Source organism: Ipomoea nil, unplaced genomic scaffold (assembly GCF_001879475.1).
Source record: "Ipomoea nil cultivar Tokyo-kokei standard unplaced genomic scaffold, Asagao_1.1 scaffold0805, whole genome shotgun sequence".
NCBI classification, from domain to species: domain Eukaryota; kingdom Viridiplantae; phylum Streptophyta; class Magnoliopsida; order Solanales; family Convolvulaceae; genus Ipomoea; species Ipomoea nil.
The window spans coordinates 2,582,341-2,601,358 of record NW_017617233.1 but is presented as its reverse complement, the minus strand read 5'-3'; the positions used below and the strand labels follow the sequence as shown (position 1 = coordinate 2,601,358).

Here is a 19,018-nt window from a genome sequence, read left to right as displayed (position 1 = left end):
TGAATCTTTTGCTTAAAATGTGTGAAGTTTGTGTTTAATGTGCATAAGTTTTGTACTTAAGGTGCGTGAGTTGTGTGCTTAATATGCGTGAGTCTTTTCTTAATGTAAGTTGTTGTTGAAACTTTAAAGTGCATGAGTTTTGTACTTAATATGCGTGAGTTTTGTGCTTAAGGTGCATGAGTCTTGTGCTTAAGGTGTGTGAGTTTTGTACTTAATGTGTGTGAGTGTGTACTTAATGTGAGTTGTTGTTAAAACTTAAGGTGCGTGAGTTTTGTGCTTAAGGTGTCGTGAGGGTTGTGCTTAAGATGCGTGAGTTTTGTGCTTAAGGTGCATGAGTTTGTATTCTGAATGTATTTTGTTTGTGTGTTTAATGTACATCTGTTGTGTATTTAAAGTGTGCCAGTATAATGCTTAATGTGAATTTACTCGCACAATCGCACGGAAAACAACACCCACACCTGATCCCTTCCCTTTATAGTGGTATTAAAAAATTATCAAAATTGGTCATCACTTGTTGTGGCGGTATCACTTTTTATCCTCGTTAAAGAATTTGTCAACAAATCATCTATTAAGGTGTAAATAAGTAATTTCTTTTGCTCTGTTTCTCACCAAAGCCACTCCACCATTTTCTCTCACCACCACGTCAAAACTCTAGGGAAACAACTCCTTCTACAATGTTGTTGTTGAGCTTGATCTCATCCAACCTTGTTTTGCTTTGCCTATGCTTTTATGACCTCACGGCATGTTTGGTTCATGGAATAGGTCAGGAATGGAATAACATTCCTTAGAATAGACCTATTCTATCGTTTGGTTGGATCATTTTATCATGGGAATAGCATGTTTAGGAATGGGCTATTACCTTCACAAAGGTAATAACCATTCCTAAGGGGACCTTGGTATTAGCTATTCCCATGCCCTTGGGAATAGCTTTTTTTTTTTTTTTTTTTTTTTTGAAAATGCCCTTGGGAATAGCTTTTATATCACAAATACCAAAAATACTATTTGCACATTATGTAATATTTATATTTATTTAATAAATATAATGTATTATATAAATGTATATATTTAATTAATTATAATTTTTATCCATCAATCTATCAATAAATGTATATATAAATATATATATATATATATATATATATATATATATATATAATAAAAATAAATTAACTGTATAAGACTCCTTAATTATGGAGCCTTAGCTCCTAAATTAAGTAGTCTGCTCATCTGCATGCCTAGCGGATGGGCATTGCAAGCTTGCCTAACGGATGAGCATTGCAATTGAAATTATGGAGCCTTGAGCCTCCTTTTATAGGAGCCTCAAGGCTCCATTTCTTACTTCTCCAACCGATGTGGGATAAGTGAGAAAATAAATATAAAAATAAATATGTATTTGTATAATAATAATAATAATAATTATTATTATTATTATTATTATTATTATTATTATTATTATTGTTATTGTTATTGTTATTCTCTCTCACACACACATGCATATACATGTATATAAATATAAATATATATATAACATTCAGTATATCATAATCATATTTATAATAATTATTATTATTATTATTATTTTGTATAAGGGTATTTATGTCTTTAAAACCTATTCCATTTCTATTCTTTTAATCAACCAAACACTGGAATACAATTACTAAAGTCTATTCCTTCAGCCAACCAAACAACATAATATAATTCATATTATATTCCTTACCTATTCCATTCCATGTGGAATAGCCTTCCTATTCCCTCCAAATTCATTCCGTGAACCAAACGCGCTGTCAATTCTATAGGTATCATATCCCTCAAGGAAAAAAAATCATCATCTCCCATAAATTCAACCGCATAAAAGAATATGAAGAGCAACTTGATACCACCATGAGTCACGTTCGCACGATAAAGCCATAACGACTACTAGAGCAATCAAAGTGGATTACGGTGCAAGGCTCACCAATTTGACAGGCCTACCAAATGCTTACCAGCTAAATTCTTAAATTTAATTAAAAGTAAAAAATCAAAAAAAAAAATACTTAACAGCTTTTAACAGTATTTGCAAACTTGCAACAGTTGCAAGTTTGCAAATACTGTTCATTAACAAAAAAAAAATAAAAAAAAAATTAACAAATTATGTGGCAGTTGCAACATCATCTTGCCAATATGACATTGGCTGGGATAATCCCAGCCTTAGGCCATCCCCAATAAAAATTTTTACATGAATTTTGGAATAGTAAAAACTTGTTGTTGAGTTTTTAACAAATGTGATGGTTGGTTTTTTGATGTTTTTTTTTTTTCCTGCAAGTTAGAAGATTTTGCAGAGCTGTTGTGTGTCTTGCAATTTGTATTGCGCCACCTGTCCTGCCATCTTCTCTTTTTGCAGAGCTATTCGCCATCTGTCCTGCCATCTTCTCTTTTTGTAGAGCTATCGTAGAAAATAAGATTTTGTTTGTTTGTTTTTTTTTTTCTCTTTCTTATACTGTCTTCTCTTTCCTAATCACTCTTACACAAACTCCTCAAAAATCACACCATCTTCTCTTGCCATGTCCTTTTGTGGGGTAAGACGGACTAACTCGATAGGCTAAACTTGTTTTGACAACTCTAACCGCTATTACTAATTGAAATTGTAGGCTCAAACAAAGAGTGAAATCAATCTAATTGGGGAAAAGGGTTTCATTTACTTGGGCAGGGTTTAGGAGTTTGAGACGAGTGTATGAATGGAAAGGCTAGGAATTGGAGCTTGATGAGACACATTACGATTTTGGAACAAGTTATGAGATTGGATACGAGTGGAGCTTGAAATGGTTAAGAATATGATTGAGGGGCTCTTAAATAGTAATATGATTGCCAAGACCTTGTGGTCTAATGGCACCCGCATTGGATTTCTATATGGAAGGTTGTGAGTTTAAGTCTCAGTTGATGCGTTATTGACTCTTTGTGCTTCAGTAGGTTGAGAAAATAATTATGAACAAATACTACATTGTAAAAGTAATTTTGACTCTATTACAATGTAGTATAGATAACAACAACGCATCCACTAAAGCTCGTTCTCATGACCTCTCACATAGAAAGGGTCACTGCATCCACTAAAGCTCGTTCTTATGACCTCTCACATAGAAAGGGTCACTACATGTCATCTGAGCACAAGGTGTTTGACACATTTCCTCTAAATATTTGAAAAAGCTATTTCTATTTTTTTTTCTTAAATTTATAGCTGATAATTTACTTTTAGTCTTTTTTTTTTTCAAAACATCTTTATTTGGTTCTAGTATTATTGCGTCATTACCATTTTTTGTCCTCTATAAACAAAACAATTTAAATTTCGATCCGTAAAATACAAGGGCATTAAGGTTTTCAATTATGAATTTTTTTTAATAAAAAAATATAATTGCCCAGTCCACTATGTATAAATTAAAAAAGATCAATATATTTTTGTATTTAATGACATTTCAACGATTTTATTGACAAAAGACTAAAAATGATCAAGTCATAATAATACTAAGACCAAATGAAGATGTTTTGAGAAATGAAGACTAAAAATGTTGTCTATAGGTGTGGAGTACACTAGACACCCAATAATTCAAATGGATTGTTAGGGTTTCTTGACTTAGGAAATGGAAGAATGTCCACCGTTCATCTTCTTATTTGTTGGATATAATTTCAAGTAAAGTATAGTGTTAACTGATTTTGTCTTTTATCTATCACTTCTTTTAATATATTACTCATTTTTCTTGACGCTATCCATATTTGTAACTCATACAACAAAGCCAATATATTTAAATTCAATATAACTATGAAACAAAAATAACAATCACCAAAAATAACAATAGGATTGTTGACATAATTTATATTTAAATTTGTTTTTACTTTTGTGTAAATTAGAACCAATAACTCAATTACATATAAGCCTATCAACAAAAAGAAACAGACAAAAGACAATGACAAATTAAACATCCAAATACAAATTAACAAAACTTAGATTAATTTAAATACAAAATAGGGAATAAGGTTCAAATTGGCCACTAAACGTTACCTGAAAATGTAATTAGGCCACTGAACGAAAAAAAGATGCAATTAGACCATTGAACACCTAAAAAGGTGTAATTAGGCCACTGAACACTCCAAATGTATGCAATTTCACCGGATAGTAGGTTACCATCAATTTTAGCAGGTTACCTGCTTACGTGGCAGCTTAGTTGGCATTTTTAATAATTTTTAAATAATTTTTAATAATAAATTTTTTATAAAAAATTGAAAAAAATAAATAAAAAATTTTTAAAAGAAATTAAATTTGTTTTAACTATTTTTTTTTTTAAAAAAACTTTATTATTAAACTTTATTAAAAATGCCAACTCAGCTGCCACGTAAGCAGGTAACCTGCTAAAATTAACGGTAACCTGCTATCAGGTGAAATTGCATACATTTGGAGTGTTCAGTGACCTAATTGCACATTTTTTTCGTTCAGTGGCCTAATTGCATTTTCAGGTTACGTTCAGTGACCAATTTGAACCTTATTCCTACAAAATAGTATCTTACTCTTTAATACCATACCAAGTATAATAAATATTTAGATAATTATATTTTTACAAAAGTACAAACATTAATTTTAATGTCAACAATAATGAACTTCTCTTATATATATGATATATATGATATACTTTAATTAGCTTCCCATAGGCAATACTAACGACCTATGGCCGGCTTCCTCAACAGTAAAAGCGACTGAAAATCAACAATCAATCACCTTCTTCAATGACAAAGGAAATAAGCGAATGATCAACGATCATAGGTATTTATCTAAATACTATAACAAGATAAAATGATCCAATCCTCTACCAGTTCTTAATGCAAACTTCCAACCTGATTTGATCACAAGAATCAGTAATATCACTCATCGGAACCATAAGAAACGTCTTCAGAGGTTTATTTGGATCCCAGTTTGGGATATTTTCTGCCACCGATTCCAATTTGATAGAGGTCTCCCCACCCTTTACCACAAGTTGGTAAGGGAACCTTCTGGCTGACGACCCAGGAGCAACGCAAATCACATTCACAGCACTGCCAAAACTGCAGAAATGATGGTTCACCACAAAGATGGTACCTTCAATCTTGTCCCGAAGGTATAGGAACCTCTGGTTTTTCTTGAGAGAGATCGGTTTAGGGGAATAGAACTCAATGGGTTTGGCTGAATTATGGGTGCGGGTAAAGTGGGTATATAGGTCGTTGGAAAACTCAAGAAAATTACAAGCTCGCATAGGACATGAACATGGAGTATAGATGCATAGAGCCTCGTGCCTAGAGAGCTTGCTGTAACTGAGAGAAGCATTGCAGCCGTAGCTTGCATTTGGGCATGGAACTTCCACTGATTCGAGAACCTTCTCGAGAGCTCGACAGCGGTTGTTTCCAATCGGGCAAGCGCAAGATGGGCAGTTGGAAATGTTAGTGGAGCAACATGCACATGCTATGTGCCCATTTTCACACTGCATCATCATCCAAAAACAGGAAAAGCAGAATGGGTTGATTATTAGCTTATTTGACACTTTTAATTTGGGGAAAAATGGATGCGAGTAAAATATGAGCATAATGAGAATGATGAAGAAGTATAGAGACCTGAAACACGGGAATGGTAAGCGGATTGAAGCAGATAGGGCAATCCAAAACATCTGGATCAGTCAGATTCATAGAAGTCGATTTTTTCTCCGTCATACCCTCTGAAACCCTACAATTCGTCCCCCTAACGTCTTCGTTCATCGGCGCCATTTCTTCATGTTCATTCTCATCGTCCTCTTCTTCTTCTTCCCCTTCCTCTTCCTCTTCGCCTTCTGCTGCTTCTTCTTCTTCTTCTTCTTCTTCTTCTTCTTCTTCTTCTTCTTCTTCTTCTTCTTCTTCTTCTTCTTCCCCTTCCTCCTCCTCTTCGCCTTCTGCTTCAATCTCCGCACATTTGGAAGGTCCAGGAGGAAGATTAGAAGAAACGGTTCAGCGCTTCTTGGCTGTGGTTTCCCCAAATAGAGCTCTGTGAAGGGAACGCTGAGCCGTTACTGCTATGCTTCTTTTGTTTACTTTGTTGCCGCCATTGATGGTAGCATCAATTGAGTTCTTCATATTTGAGTTGTTGCCTGTTAGAAGGAGTGTTTTCAGAATCCTTATTTCTACTTTTCTAGGGAGCAGGTGGATGGTCTAGTTATGAGTTTTTTGCACTTTTGGTCCCACGACTATAGTGGCACTGGCAGAGTTGATCCACGACTTTTGAACCTTGCAATTTTAGTCCACGACTATTGATTTTTTTGCAAAAATGATCCTTCCGGCCACTTTTTCGTCAAAATGTCACCGGAAGAAAAATTTTTCGTTTTTAGCAGGGGTAAAATTGACATTTGACTTGTCTCCAAAAAATAAATAAATAAATAAATTAGCGTTTGACTTTACTACTCCTCTTATTCACCAAAACAACAAACAAAATAAAACCCCCCCAATTTCCCGAACCCTACATGCGAACAAGAGTCCATTGCAGATGCAGCAGAAGCATAAACATGCATTTCGGAGAAGGCCTCCTATCGATTCAGACATGTCCGAGTCAGAGTTGACTCAAGCAATTCTGAAATTCGAAGAAGCTTACGAGCAAGCAGAGAATGCAAAGTTGCAGCAGATGGTGGTGATGGAAAAGCAGAGAATGAAGTTTGTAGATAATGAAGTTTGCAGTAACTAGGAAGAGTTTTAAATTAGGTTGGTTAGTGTGCATTTTAGGCAAATGACTAATGCTCTTGTTTCTTTTACTCATTATGAATGTTCATGTTGTTGAATAGAAATGTGTAGGATCATTTTAGTTTGGCAGATCTATGGTCAATGCTGAACATTGTTGTATCATTATGTTACTTGTGAAACTACAGCTCGTGTAGAATGATGAGAAAAAAATTGTAGTTCATTAGTGATCAAGTGAAATTTAATACTTCCACCATGCTTTCTACTGTATATGATATGCAACATTATCTTTTGCATGTTGTCCTTGTTGCTGTTTTAGATTACCCACAATCAATTCTCTGTTGTGTTATGCTCATCAATAGACAAAAATCCATCAACCATAGACAAAGAAACCATAAACAGTCTGCTGTATTAACCATAATCAGTGTTTACAATTTTAAGACAACAAAACTGCATTGGCAGTATAACAACAGTTTTGGCATCATAGTTTGACAAAATAACATGCCTAAAATCATAAACCATTACAGTTTTGGCATTACAAAAAGAATCATAAAAACCATTACAGTTTTGGCATTACCAAAAAAACCATAAACCATTACATCAGTCAATTTTACTTGGAACTAGATTTGGTAGAACACTTTCTCTGAACTGGAAGTTTCACTCTAAAATTAGTTTTGTTCTTGGCTTGAATTAGTGGGGCTTGAACTTGGGCTTGAAGTGTTTCTACATGTGCTTGAACTGGTGGGGCTTGATCCGAATCTCCTTGGGGTTGAATTGAATCTGATTGGGGTTCTTCTGATTGGGCTTGTTCTTGCATTGACAGTATAAGATCATCCAAATTGAATGAACTTAAAGCAATATCAAAATCATATTCTTCTTGTGTTAAAACATCACGGGCTCCCATTTCCTGAAACCATAAACCATAAAACATAGACATTAAACCATAAACCATAGACAATAAACCATAAACCATAAATCATAAACCACTGCTTACCATTGGAGCTGGAATGTAAACATTAGGCTCAGTGGTGTTTTCAACAACTGGCTCTGAAGTGTTCTCAACAGTTGGTTGTGCTTTGTTATGAACTTGTGGTTGCTTCTTGGATCTCACCCTTTTTCTGGGATTATTCTAAACAAAAACAACAACAATAAGTAAAATTATTAAACTAAACATATAAAGATAAATAAAATAAAGTAATTAAAGCATTACCAGTTTTTCTGTCAAACTTGGATCATTAGGACATCTCCTATTATTGTGGCCAGACTGTTTGCAATTGGAGCAATGTAATTTTATTTGAGACCTTGCCACTCTTTCTCCATCATTTTTTATCTTGTGACTTGCTGTCTCACCTGCTGACTTTTTCCTTAATATTTGTGGCCTCCCTACTCTGGCAGTGTACACAGGAGGTAGGGGTGGATTTCTTTCACGTATAGGCCAATCATCAGGGCCAGCCATTGGTCTAATACATCCTTCATAAATCTTCAAATATGTATCTTTAGAATAACAGGGGTGGATGTACTCAGTTACATGGCCTTTCCCATGCTTAAGCCAAATTGCACGAACACCATGCTCACATGGAATACCAGTGAGGTCCCACTTTCTACATGAACAGGTTCTTCTTTGCAAATCCACTCTATGTTGTGCCTCATACATACCTCCAATCTCAAATAAATATGTGTCACATTGATATCCTGTATAACCAGCTGCTTTTTCCTCAATAATCTTAACTTTCTCCACAATCCTAGGGCAAATATTGCCAGTCCACTTACTCACTTTTTCCCTATTGGCAAATAGCTTGGTCATTATCTGCTTTCTGATTAATTCAAGGCACAAAATGATAGGTTGTTTACGTGCATCAATAATTACAGCATTAAAACTTTCACAAATATTGTTCACCAACATATCACAATGAGAAACACTTGTGAAATGTGACCTACTCCATTCTGTTGGACTCTTATTAGATAGCCAAACATATGCATCCTCATCCAATTGTCTAAGTTTTCCAAGTGCAGTTGTATATTTGGGCACAGTTGTTGCTTTGGCATAGTCCCATAGTGCATCCTTCAATGCCTTTCCTTGAAATCCCGCAACCTTCATATTCCCATGAAGGTGCCTAACACAAAATCGGTGCTCAACTCTAGGCAAAACCACTTCAAATGCTTCTATTAAACCCTTTTGTTTATCTGACATGAAGGTAAATTCATGTTCATTCCCCTCACTGATTTCTAAGTCTTTTTTTAAGAATTCTAAAAACCACACCCAAGACTGTTTTGTTTCACCCTCAACAATGGCATATGCAACAGGAAAGATTGAGTCATTAGCATCAAGTCCAACTGCAGTCAGAATTAACCCCCCAATTCCAGACTTCAAATGAGTTCCATCCACTCCCAAGATTGGCCTACAAAATTTGAAACCTTGCCTATATCCATCCCAACACATGTACAGTCTAAGGAATCTGTTTCCCCCCACAAAGTTCAACATTGTCACTGAGCTTCACCTCACAGATTGTCATAGGATTAGTCCTGATAATTTCTTGGCGGTAACTCCAAATCTTTTTGAAATTATCATCTAGATTACCCCTAATTTGAATTTTAGCTTTCTTCATTGCTCTATAAGCTTGATGTGTACTAATATGAAACTTTTCATCTTTACACACCTTTTGCCTAAATTTTTCCATTTTCCAGTCATCATGATGTGCAATCTCCTTACTCCACCTCTTTGCAACTACAGTTGACGTTGCTCTTGAATTCTCAGAAGTCCAACAACATCCATCATGTTTATCTGTCAATCTAAGGATGCTCCAATTCAAAGAATTCTGTTGCTTTCTTAAAGTTACTGTCCAAGGACAACTACTATCCCTACATTTAACAACTAGTCTGGCTTTGTCATTCTTAACAATTTTTACATCTTTTCCATTGTTAAAGGCATAATTGGTCACAGCTTCCTTAAACTCTTCTTTGCTAGAAAAAGTCAATCCTAGGATTAAATGAGGCTCTTTCATATCAGTAGCTGCCCTAAAAACAGGCCACTTACTACCCTCTACATCACTATCTGAGTCTTTTAATGATGCATCATCAGATAGATTAGGTTCGTCCAAATTTCTCTCCCAACTATTCACACCAACTGGTTCACTAGAAATACCTTCTACCCCACCAAACTCAACTGTAGAATCCACATTCTGATCAAATTCAAAGTCATCAATATTTGATATGTTACCATCTATTTCATACTCACTATCAGTATCATCACTTTCTGCATCACCGTCACTACCATTATCACCAAAATTATAAAAACAATAATCAAATTGTTATAAGAAGAAATGAATAATTAGCTAAGACATAATAGTAATCAAATTGCTGGCACAACAAAACAACAAAAACAATATGTTCACTTGTAATCAAATTCACTAGGCAATTTTAAATATTTATCACAAATTTTTAAGGAAATGTTTGTGGGTACTGAAATAACATATGGTAACTCAATGGTGCCAGACAATGGTTGTGAAGAATATTTGAACCATATCTAAGGCATTTACTGGTTCGAAATACAATATTTAGATTTAAGCCATTTGTTCCAATTTTCCAACTCCAAGGTCTGTTGCTTGATTTAAGCCATTTGTTCTAGTTTTACAACTCCAAGGTCTGTTGACACTGGAGTGTGGTCCCCATTCACAGAACACATGCCACATGTTACAAGTAAACATTATAAATTGATTACTGGTCCCCAGAACACATGGTCTCCATCTATAATACTACAGGTTTGCAATACACTTAATATAAAAGCATATTCTGCACTTTTCGTACTAGGCAAAATGTATATAATGCACTGTAAACTAGTATAGACATATCAACAAAATTCATAGCAATAACACCATACAAACACCCACAAATATAGACACAAATATTTTACAAACTAAAAGTTTGGACATTGAAAACTTACCATCACTCCTCAACCTACGCGGAATCATTCTTGAATTTTTCGCACTGGAGAATCAAGCCACGAAATCCAAGCGACTATTTGTGACTGTTGTTGTCTTGTTCGCAGGTAGGGTTCGGGAAATTGGGGGGGTTTTATTTTTAAGTCAAACGCCAATTTATTTATTTATTTATTTTTTGGAGACAAGTCAAATGTCAAATTTACCCCTGCTAAAAATGGAAAATTTTTCTTCCGGTGACATTTTGACGGAAAAGTGGCCGGAAGGACCATTTTTGCAAAAAAATCAATAGTCATGGACTAAAATTGCAAGGTTCAAAAATCGTGGATCAATTCTGCCAATACCACTATAGTCGTGGGACCAAAAGTGCAAAAAACTCGTCTAGTTATTTTGGAACAAAAACGCAGACGCAATGAACCTTCTGGGCCAGATGGTGAGCCCATTTTTATTAACCTCAATGGGCCGGAAATTTGTCCAAAAAACTTGTCAGGACTAGACCTGTGATTCAAGCCAGCCCAGAACAATGGGTATCATGTCATGGAATTGTCGTGGGCTTGGGAACCTAGCGACGGTTCAGGTCTTAGTGGACCTGGTCTACTTAAAGTAGCCCAATATTATTTTCCTTCAAGTCCGAATAAAATTCACTGGCAAAATTTATACTGTGGATTCGTGTTCACAATATAGTCCAAAACGACGGCATTCCAGTTTTTTTTTTTTTTAAATTGATTTTGTCTCGGCGTTAACGGCGTTATTCGTTTGTGGAATTATGAATGTACAATTATGGAATTATGAACACAGAGTTCTGACATTATGAACTTACAATTATGAACACATAGTGATAAAATTATGAACATAGAGCTCTAAAATTGTGAACATAGAGCTTCAAAAATTATGAATGTACAGTTATAAAATTATTAACACAGAGCTCTGACATTATGAACTTAAAGTTATAAACATATAGTGATAAAATTATGAACATAGAGCTTCAAAAATTATGAATATACAGTTACGAAATTACGAATGTACAATTATGCAATTATGAATGTACAGTTGTGAAATTATGAACACAGAGCTCTGACATCATGAACTTACAATTATACCCATATAGTAATAAAATTATGAACATATGCTCCTATAACAAAGCGGTCTGAAATTAAAAAAAAAAAAAAAAAGAAAAGTGGTGGAAGATAACGGTGCCACTAACGGCACTGTTACTGTGTCCACAATGTATGCTGGACACGGGTCCATAGCATAACGATTGTTTATATCCTGCATTGTGCGGCCTGATGCAAAACAACGTCGTTTCATTTTATTTTATTTTTTTTTGAAATTTCGCTATTTCACCCTTCCGATCCATCTCGTGATATCCCCTTCCAATTTTTTCTCTCTCTCAAACTTTACAATCTTCTTCTAAAAATTCAAAATAATATTATTTTTTACTTCATTATTACTTGTTTATATTGATTTTTTCTATGATTTTTTTATCCTTCGAGAGTATCCCAATGCATTCTCTGCACATCCTCAAGACCTCCACGTTAATCCTCTCAAAATCGAATTTCTTCATTTGTTTAAAAAACACATTTCTCTGCGAAATCATATACACCTCATAGAACTCATTCTCATACCCCGCGGAGATCAGGACGGTGGCAATGCGATCGATTTTCATCACAACCTCCCACGAAAATCCCGAATACTTCTCTTATCTGTCGGATTTCGATCCACCGGAACTGACATTCTCATCCTTGTCATTGAACGAAAACAATGTACACACTTTAGCTAAGAAAATGACTATTTTAACCCCTACACTACGCCTAATAAATTGATAATTAACGGAATGATCAATTTTAAAAAATCACATTAATTGAAGGACTATTGCTAGAATTAACTCATTTGTAATTTAAGTATTGAGTATTTAATTTGAATTTGAGTACCAAACGTTTCCGAACTCCAACGCACCAATCGATACAGTTCCCCATATTTCATACGCCGCTGCCTCTCTCTCTCTCTCTCTCTCTCTATATATATATATATATATATATATATATATGAAAACGTTATTACCTCCAACAGCCCAAATATGATGAACTCAACTGTCATCAATGGCAGCAAAGCTAATAGCGTAAACAAAAGAAGCCTACCAGTAAATGCCCAGCATTCCGTTCTTGAAGCTCTATTTGGAGAAACCACAGCGAAGAAGCGCCGAACCGTTATTTCTTCTTCTTCTGATTCTGCTGCTTATTCTTCTTCTTCTGGTTCTGGTTCTGGTTCTTCTTATTCTGATTCTGCTTCGTCCTCTTCGCCTTCTGCTTCTTCTTCTTCCCCTTCCTTCTCCTCTTCACCTTCTCCTTCAATCTCCGCATATTTGGCAGGTTCAGGAGAAGAAGAAGAAGAAGAAGAAGAAGAAGAAGAAGAAGAAGAGGTGCTTCAATCTGCGTCAATAATGGCGCCGGTAAACGAAGACGTTACGGGGACGAATGGTAGGGTTTCAGAGGGTGTGACTGCGAAAAGATCGATTTCTATGACTCTTACCGATCCTGATGTTTTGGGTTGCCCTATCTGCTTCCTTTCGCTTACCATTCCCGTGTTTCAGGTCTCTGCACTTCTTCATATTCCAAAATAAAAAGCGTCAAATAACCTAATCAACCCATCAAATATTGACACATTTTTCTAATTTTTTCTACAGTATTATTTGATTGATCATATTACTTTATGTACTCAGAATTTCCTTTCATTTGCTATCGTACTTTGAGGGAAGATTGATACGGCTGCAATGTTCTTCTCAGTTATAGCGATCTCAGGAGGCACGAGCCTCGATGCATCTATACTCCATGTTCGTGTCCTTTGGGAGCTTGTAAATTTCTTGGGTTTCGTGTTCTTTGGGAGCTTGTAAATTTCTTGGGTTTCGTGTCCTTTGGGAGCTTGTAAATTTCTTGGGTTTTTCGAAGACCTATATTCTCACTTTAGTAGCATCCATAATTCAGCTGAAGCCCCTGGATCGTCAGCCAGAAGGTTCAGAGAGATATTATTGATTCTTGTGGTCAGCTCAAGTTGGAAGTTTGTATTAAGGATGGTTCGAAACGCCTGTGATAGCTAGCTAGGGAGGTATGATCTTATTTGTGTCCTTTTTGCAGGAGGGTTTGGTGTTGTCTGAACTCTATATGTTGTCTAAAACTCTAAAAGGACTGGATCATTTAATTTCTGTTTGTTTAATGTATTTTAATTAACTTATCTTGTTATAGTATTTAGATTAACCACCTGTGAATGGTGATGGGTCGCTTATTTCTTTTGTCATTGAAGAAGGTGATTGATTGTTGGCTGTTAGTTGCTTTTGTTGTTGAAGGCAAATTATGTTGGAGAATCGTGCACGGTTTCAAAAGTGTTCATAATTATGAATAGAGTTTTTTTTTCAAAATGGTCGCTCGACTATCGCTCATTCTCAATTTTGCATTTCAACTTTCAATTGCACCCAATGTGGTCCCTAACTTTTAAAAACTATCCCAAATTGGTCCTCCGTTAAGTTTAGGGTCAATTGTGATGATATGATTTTGTCTTTTATCTATTACTTCTTTTAATATATTACTCATTTTTCCTGACGCTGTTCATGTTTGTAATTCATACAATAAAGCCAACATATTTAAATTCAATATAACTATGAAACTAAAATAGCAATCACCAAAAATAACAATAAGATTGTTGACATAATTTATATTTAAATTTGTTTTTACTTTTGTGCAAATTAGCACCAATAACTCAATTGCATATAATAAGACTTTCAACAAAAAGAAACAGACAAAAGACAATGACAAATTAAACATCCAAATGCCAATTAACAAAACTTAAGTTAATTTAAATAAAAAATAGTAGTATCTTACTCTTTAATACCATACCAAGTACAATAAATATTTAAAAAAGTGCAAACATTAGTTTAATTTTAATGTCAACTATAATGAATTTCTCTTATACATGATATATGATATACTTTAATTACTTATTTAAATACATGGGCATTAAATCTACAATAGGCGTGTAAAAACTAGTAAAGTGAAGAAACGCCTTCAATGGTTTATTTGGATCCCAGTTTGGGATATTGTGGGCCACCGATTCCAGTTTGATAGAAGTCTCCCCACCCTTTACCACAAGTTGGTAAGGGAACCTTCTGGCTGACGACCCAGGAGCAATGCAAATCACATTCACAGCACTGCCAAAACTGCAGAAATGATGGTTGACCACAAAGATGGTACCTTCAATCTTGTCCCGAAGGTATAGGAACCTCTGGTTTTTCTTGAGAGAGATCGGTTTAGGGGAATAGAACTCAATGGGTTTGGCTGAATTATGGGTGCGGGTAAAGTGGGTATATAGGTCGTTGGAAAACCCAAGAAAATTATAAGCTCGCATAGGACATGAACATGGAGTATAGATGCATAGAGCCTCGTGCCTAGAGAGCTTGCTGTAACTGAGAGAAGCATTGCAGCCGTAGCTTGCATTTGGGCATGGAACTTCCACTGATTCTAGAACCTTCTCGAGAGCTCGCAAGCGCAAGATGGGCAGTTGGAAACGTTAGTGGAGCAAGATGCACATGCTATGTGCCCATTCTCACACTGCATCATCATTCAAAAAAGGAAAAAATATCAAACAGGTCTACCCTTAAGCTACTATATATAGCAGAAAAAAAAAATGGATGTGAGTAAAATATGAGCATAATCAGAATGAGGAAGAAGTGCAGAGACCTGAAACACGGGAATGAAGCAAATAAGGCAATCCAGAACATCCGGATCGGTTATAGCCATAGAAGTCGATTTTTTCTCCGTCATACCCTCTGAAACCCTACAATTCGTCCCCATAACGTCTTCGTTCATCGGCGCTATTTCTTCATGTTCATTCTCATCGTCCTCTTCTTCTTCTTCCCCTTCCTCTTCCTCTTCCTCCTCGCCTTCTACTTCTTCTTATTCTTCTTCGATCTTCTTCTTCCCCTTCCTCCTGCTCTTCGCCTTCTGCTTCTATCTCCGCATATTTGGAAGGTTGAGGAGGAAGATTAGAAAAAACGGTTCGGCACTTCTTGGCTGTGGTTTCCCCAAATAGAGCTCTGTGAAGGGAACGCTGAGCCGTTACAGCTATGCTTCTTTTGTTTACTTTGCTGCCATTGATGGTTGCATCAGTTGAGTTCTTCATATTCTTCATATTTGAGTTGTTGCCTGTTAGAAGGGGTGTTTTCAGAATCCTTATTTATAGGCAGCGGCGTATGAAATGTAATAAATTAAAATATTATTATTATTATTATTATTAATTATTAATTATTAATTTATAATTTATAATTTATAATTATAATTTATTACATTACATTAAAATCAATAAACAATATTTTATATTGACACACATAATAAGTAGTTCGTACCCTTTTACGCTTTTTCTACTAAATCATTGAACCAAACTCGTGCGGCCTAAGTAGTTCGTACCTATTTTGGCCAAATGGATATGAAGACCTCGAAAATAACTAAATAAGTTAGCGATTCAGTTCACATAATTAATCAAGTCAAAATAGCCATAGCCATAACAATTATAACAACAGTTACAAATTAAATTAAATATGATGGTATTAAATAGTAATTATCATATAATTATGGAATATAAATTATACCTTGGAAAAATGGCACTTCTTCCCCCTAAGTTATATACTTATAGCACTTTCTCCCCCTGAATTATTCAAGTGGCTGTTTTTTCCCTGAAATGTTAAATGGACATATTTACTCTTAAAATAAATATTTTAAATAAATATTTCATTTATTTCCCTTCTCCAACAAATTATGACAATAATTTGGTTCAAACCAAACAAACACTATAGCAATCAAACCGAAATATTCCAATTACAATTTAGAATCGAAACTCGATATTTAGAGTTTATTAAAATCGCGAACCGGAACGGACGATTCATGTTCCGAACTGAAAAAATAAAATACATTTATTGTTGAATTTAGACTATTTAAAATAAAAAATAAAATTTTAAAATAAAGACGGTTCAAAATCGCGAACCGGATCCAGAACCGCCGATTCACGGTTCAAGATCCAATTTTTTTTATTCATAATTTTAATAAATTGAAATCCAAATATTAGGTTCTAGATCTGAATCGTAACCGGAAACTTTTAATTCAATTGCTATAGTGTCCGGTTCAGTTTGATCTGAACCGTGGTCATCCCTACGTATACACGATAATTTGTTGGAGAAGTAAAATAAATAAAATGTTTACTTTAAGGGTAGAAATGTCAATTTAATATATCAGGGGAAAAAATCACCACTTTTAAAATAATTGAGGGGGCTAATGTGCTTACCTAAATAATTGAGGGGAAAAAATAACTATAAGTATATAACTCAGGGGAAAAAAGTGCGATTTTCCCTTATACCTTTAAGGAGCTTCAAGATCCACTAAATATGTCATGATTAGGGATCACTATTTATATCATCCCATCAATCACGTTTCCACCAATCAAAATTATCATGTCGCTTATAACGCTCCATTACCATACAATGTCATAATTTATATAACATATGTAGATAGATTTTAAATTTCATCAATGGTATAATTTTCTATTATTTTTTTTTTGAATGCTACTAGCTCTATTACATTGTAGTATCTATTCATATACTTTCTCAACCTACTGAAACACAAAGAGCCAATAACGCCTCCACACTGAGGCTCAAACTCATAACCTTCCAAATGAAAGTCCAACCTAGATACCATTAGACCACATAGTCCTGGTTGATTTTCTATTATTTAAAAAAATGGATATAGAAATTTACCAAATTTGCAGGTGTAGTGCAACAGCTCTTCTGAATATGGAAGTTTCGGCGGTCACACCTCACACAGAGAATATGGATCTTGTTCCTCCTCTTCTTGAAGCTCCCTATTCTCTATACCATTGCTATGCAGTTGCAGAGAATATTTCCTTTTGTTCTTTGTAACTTGATACTGTTTGTATTGAAGAGAATGTGATGTATATATAGGTGTTTAGATATGATTAAGGGTAACAGTTATGATTTTTATTATATTACCAATTACCAATTATCAATTAAAATTAGGGTTACCATTTTACATTTGCTTACCAAAAAATTATATATAGATACCTAATTTATATTTGAAGAATATATTTACCTAATTTATATTTGAAGAATATATTTACCTAATTTACGTAAATGAATAATATATAATATATAATTTCTATTTGCTTACCAAAAAATTATATATAGATACCTAATTTATATTTGAACAATATATCTACCTAATTTACATAAATGAATAATATATAATATATAATTTCTATATTTTGATAATTAATTAAATTAAAAAATTAGAATATTACATAAATGCCCTTAAGTTTTGGGGAAAAAATTTGAGAAGGAGGATTTTTCTTTTATATATATATATATATATATATATATATATATATATATATATATATATATATATATATATATATATATATATATATATATTAATTGAAATAAGGGTCAAATTAGTCATTGAACGTAATGTGAAAATGCAATTGGCCACTCAACTAAAAAAGTGCAATTAGATCATTCAACAGTGTAAAATCTTGCAATTTGTCCCTAGTGACCTACAATGGCAGGTTATTACCAATAAGTAATTAATTAAAATTTTTTTTAAAAAAATTATTTTAAAACCAAAGAAAAAAAAATAGGGTCTCCAACCAAGATCCATGGAGACTATCTTGTCTCAATGGATCCGGAAGCGAAAGAGGGGACAACGACCGCGAGGCTGGGCTTCCCAGCTCCCCTCCTGGCGACGAACGGTGTTACGACCAGGAGCAGCAGCAGTGACAGAACTCGAAGAAACACGACGACGAAGCTTTGGGTGTTATGCAAATCGTCGATTGGTTGGCATTGCGACGGCGGACGGTGGGAGATGACTGCGAGGCGAATGGCGACGACGTTGTCATTATGATGTTCGGCCATGACGGTGGTCCTACTCCGATCTCCGGCTCGGCTCGGGGTGGTAGAGCTGATGGCGGTGTTTTGGGTGGGAGAGAAGACAGAGAGTTCGATGGTGGAAAAGCAGTGGTGCTTTCGGCCGGTGACCTCTCTCTCTCTCCATGACAGTCAGCGTCCGTCTCTCTCTCTCTCGTTGGTGTTGCATCCGTGGCTGTCTTTCGTATCTAGATTCATGGAAACGATCGGAGACATTTTGTTTAAATTTTAATTTTTTAACTAATTACCTGTTGGTAATCTGCCACTGCAGATCATTTGGGACAAATTACATGATTTTACAATGTTGAATGATTTAATTGCACTTTTTTTTAGTTGAGTGGCCCAATTGTATTTTTACGTTACGATTGATTGTTAATTTGACCCGTATTCCTAATTAATTTATCAATCGTTA

General features: G+C 34.8%; 3 protein-coding genes across 3 annotated transcripts; 1 reads left to right on the top strand and 2 right to left on the bottom strand.

Annotated features, from left to right (window-relative positions):
- Positions 1–4,829: 4,829 nt before the first annotated feature.
- Positions 4,830–5,757, bottom strand: LOC109177570 (E3 ubiquitin-protein ligase SINA-like 7). Its single transcript, XM_019326957.1, has 2 exons — positions 5,608–5,757; positions 4,830–5,477 (listed from the first exon to the last, which is right to left on the bottom strand). The coding sequence occupies exons 1-2, from the start codon at positions 5,755–5,757 to the stop codon at positions 4,830–4,832; spliced, it is 798 nt and encodes a 265-aa protein (XP_019182502.1).
- A 6,948-nt stretch (positions 5,758–12,705) lies between these two features.
- LOC109177569 (putative protein TPRXL) lies at positions 12,706–13,518 on the top strand. Its single transcript, XM_019326956.1, has 2 exons — positions 12,706–12,997; positions 13,379–13,518. Exons 1-2 carry the CDS (start codon positions 12,706–12,708, stop codon positions 13,516–13,518), a joined length of 432 nt encoding a protein of 143 aa, XP_019182501.1.
- Positions 13,519–14,612: 1,094 nt separating this feature from the next.
- LOC109177568 (E3 ubiquitin-protein ligase SINA-like 7) lies at positions 14,613–15,806 on the bottom strand. Its single transcript, XM_019326955.1, has 3 exons — positions 15,559–15,806; positions 15,356–15,452; positions 14,613–15,143 (listed from the first exon to the last, which is right to left on the bottom strand). The coding sequence occupies exons 1-3, from the start codon at positions 15,804–15,806 to the stop codon at positions 14,613–14,615; spliced, it is 876 nt and encodes a 291-aa protein (XP_019182500.1).
- Positions 15,807–19,018: the final 3,212 nt, after the last annotated feature.

Bases quoted from the DNA above. Each gene is read 5' to 3' on its own strand.
- LOC109177570 (XM_019326957.1), bottom strand. From the start codon at position 5,757: ATGGCGCCGATGAACGAAGACGTTAGGGGGACGAATTGTAGGGTTTCA. The intron at 5,478-5,607 runs GTCTCTATACTT...ATGATGATGCAG, and splicing joins TTACCATTCCCGTGTTTCAG to TGTGAAAATGGGCACATAGC.
- LOC109177569 (XM_019326956.1), top strand. From the start codon at position 12,706: ATGATGAACTCAACTGTCATCAATGGCAGCAAAGCTAATAGCGTAAAC. The intron at 12,998-13,378 runs GTTCAGGAGAAG...TCGTACTTTGAG, and splicing joins AATCTCCGCATATTTGGCAG to GGAAGATTGATACGGCTGCA.
- LOC109177568 (XM_019326955.1), bottom strand. From the start codon at position 15,806: ATGAAGAATATGAAGAACTCAACTGATGCAACCATCAATGGCAGCAAA. The intron at 15,453-15,558 runs GCGAGGAGGAAG...GACGAATTGTAG, and splicing joins AGAATAAGAAGAAGTAGAAG to GGTTTCAGAGGGTATGACGG. The intron at 15,144-15,355 runs GTCTCTGCACTT...GCTCTCGAGAAG, and splicing joins GCTTCATTCCCGTGTTTCAG to GTTCTAGAATCAGTGGAAGT.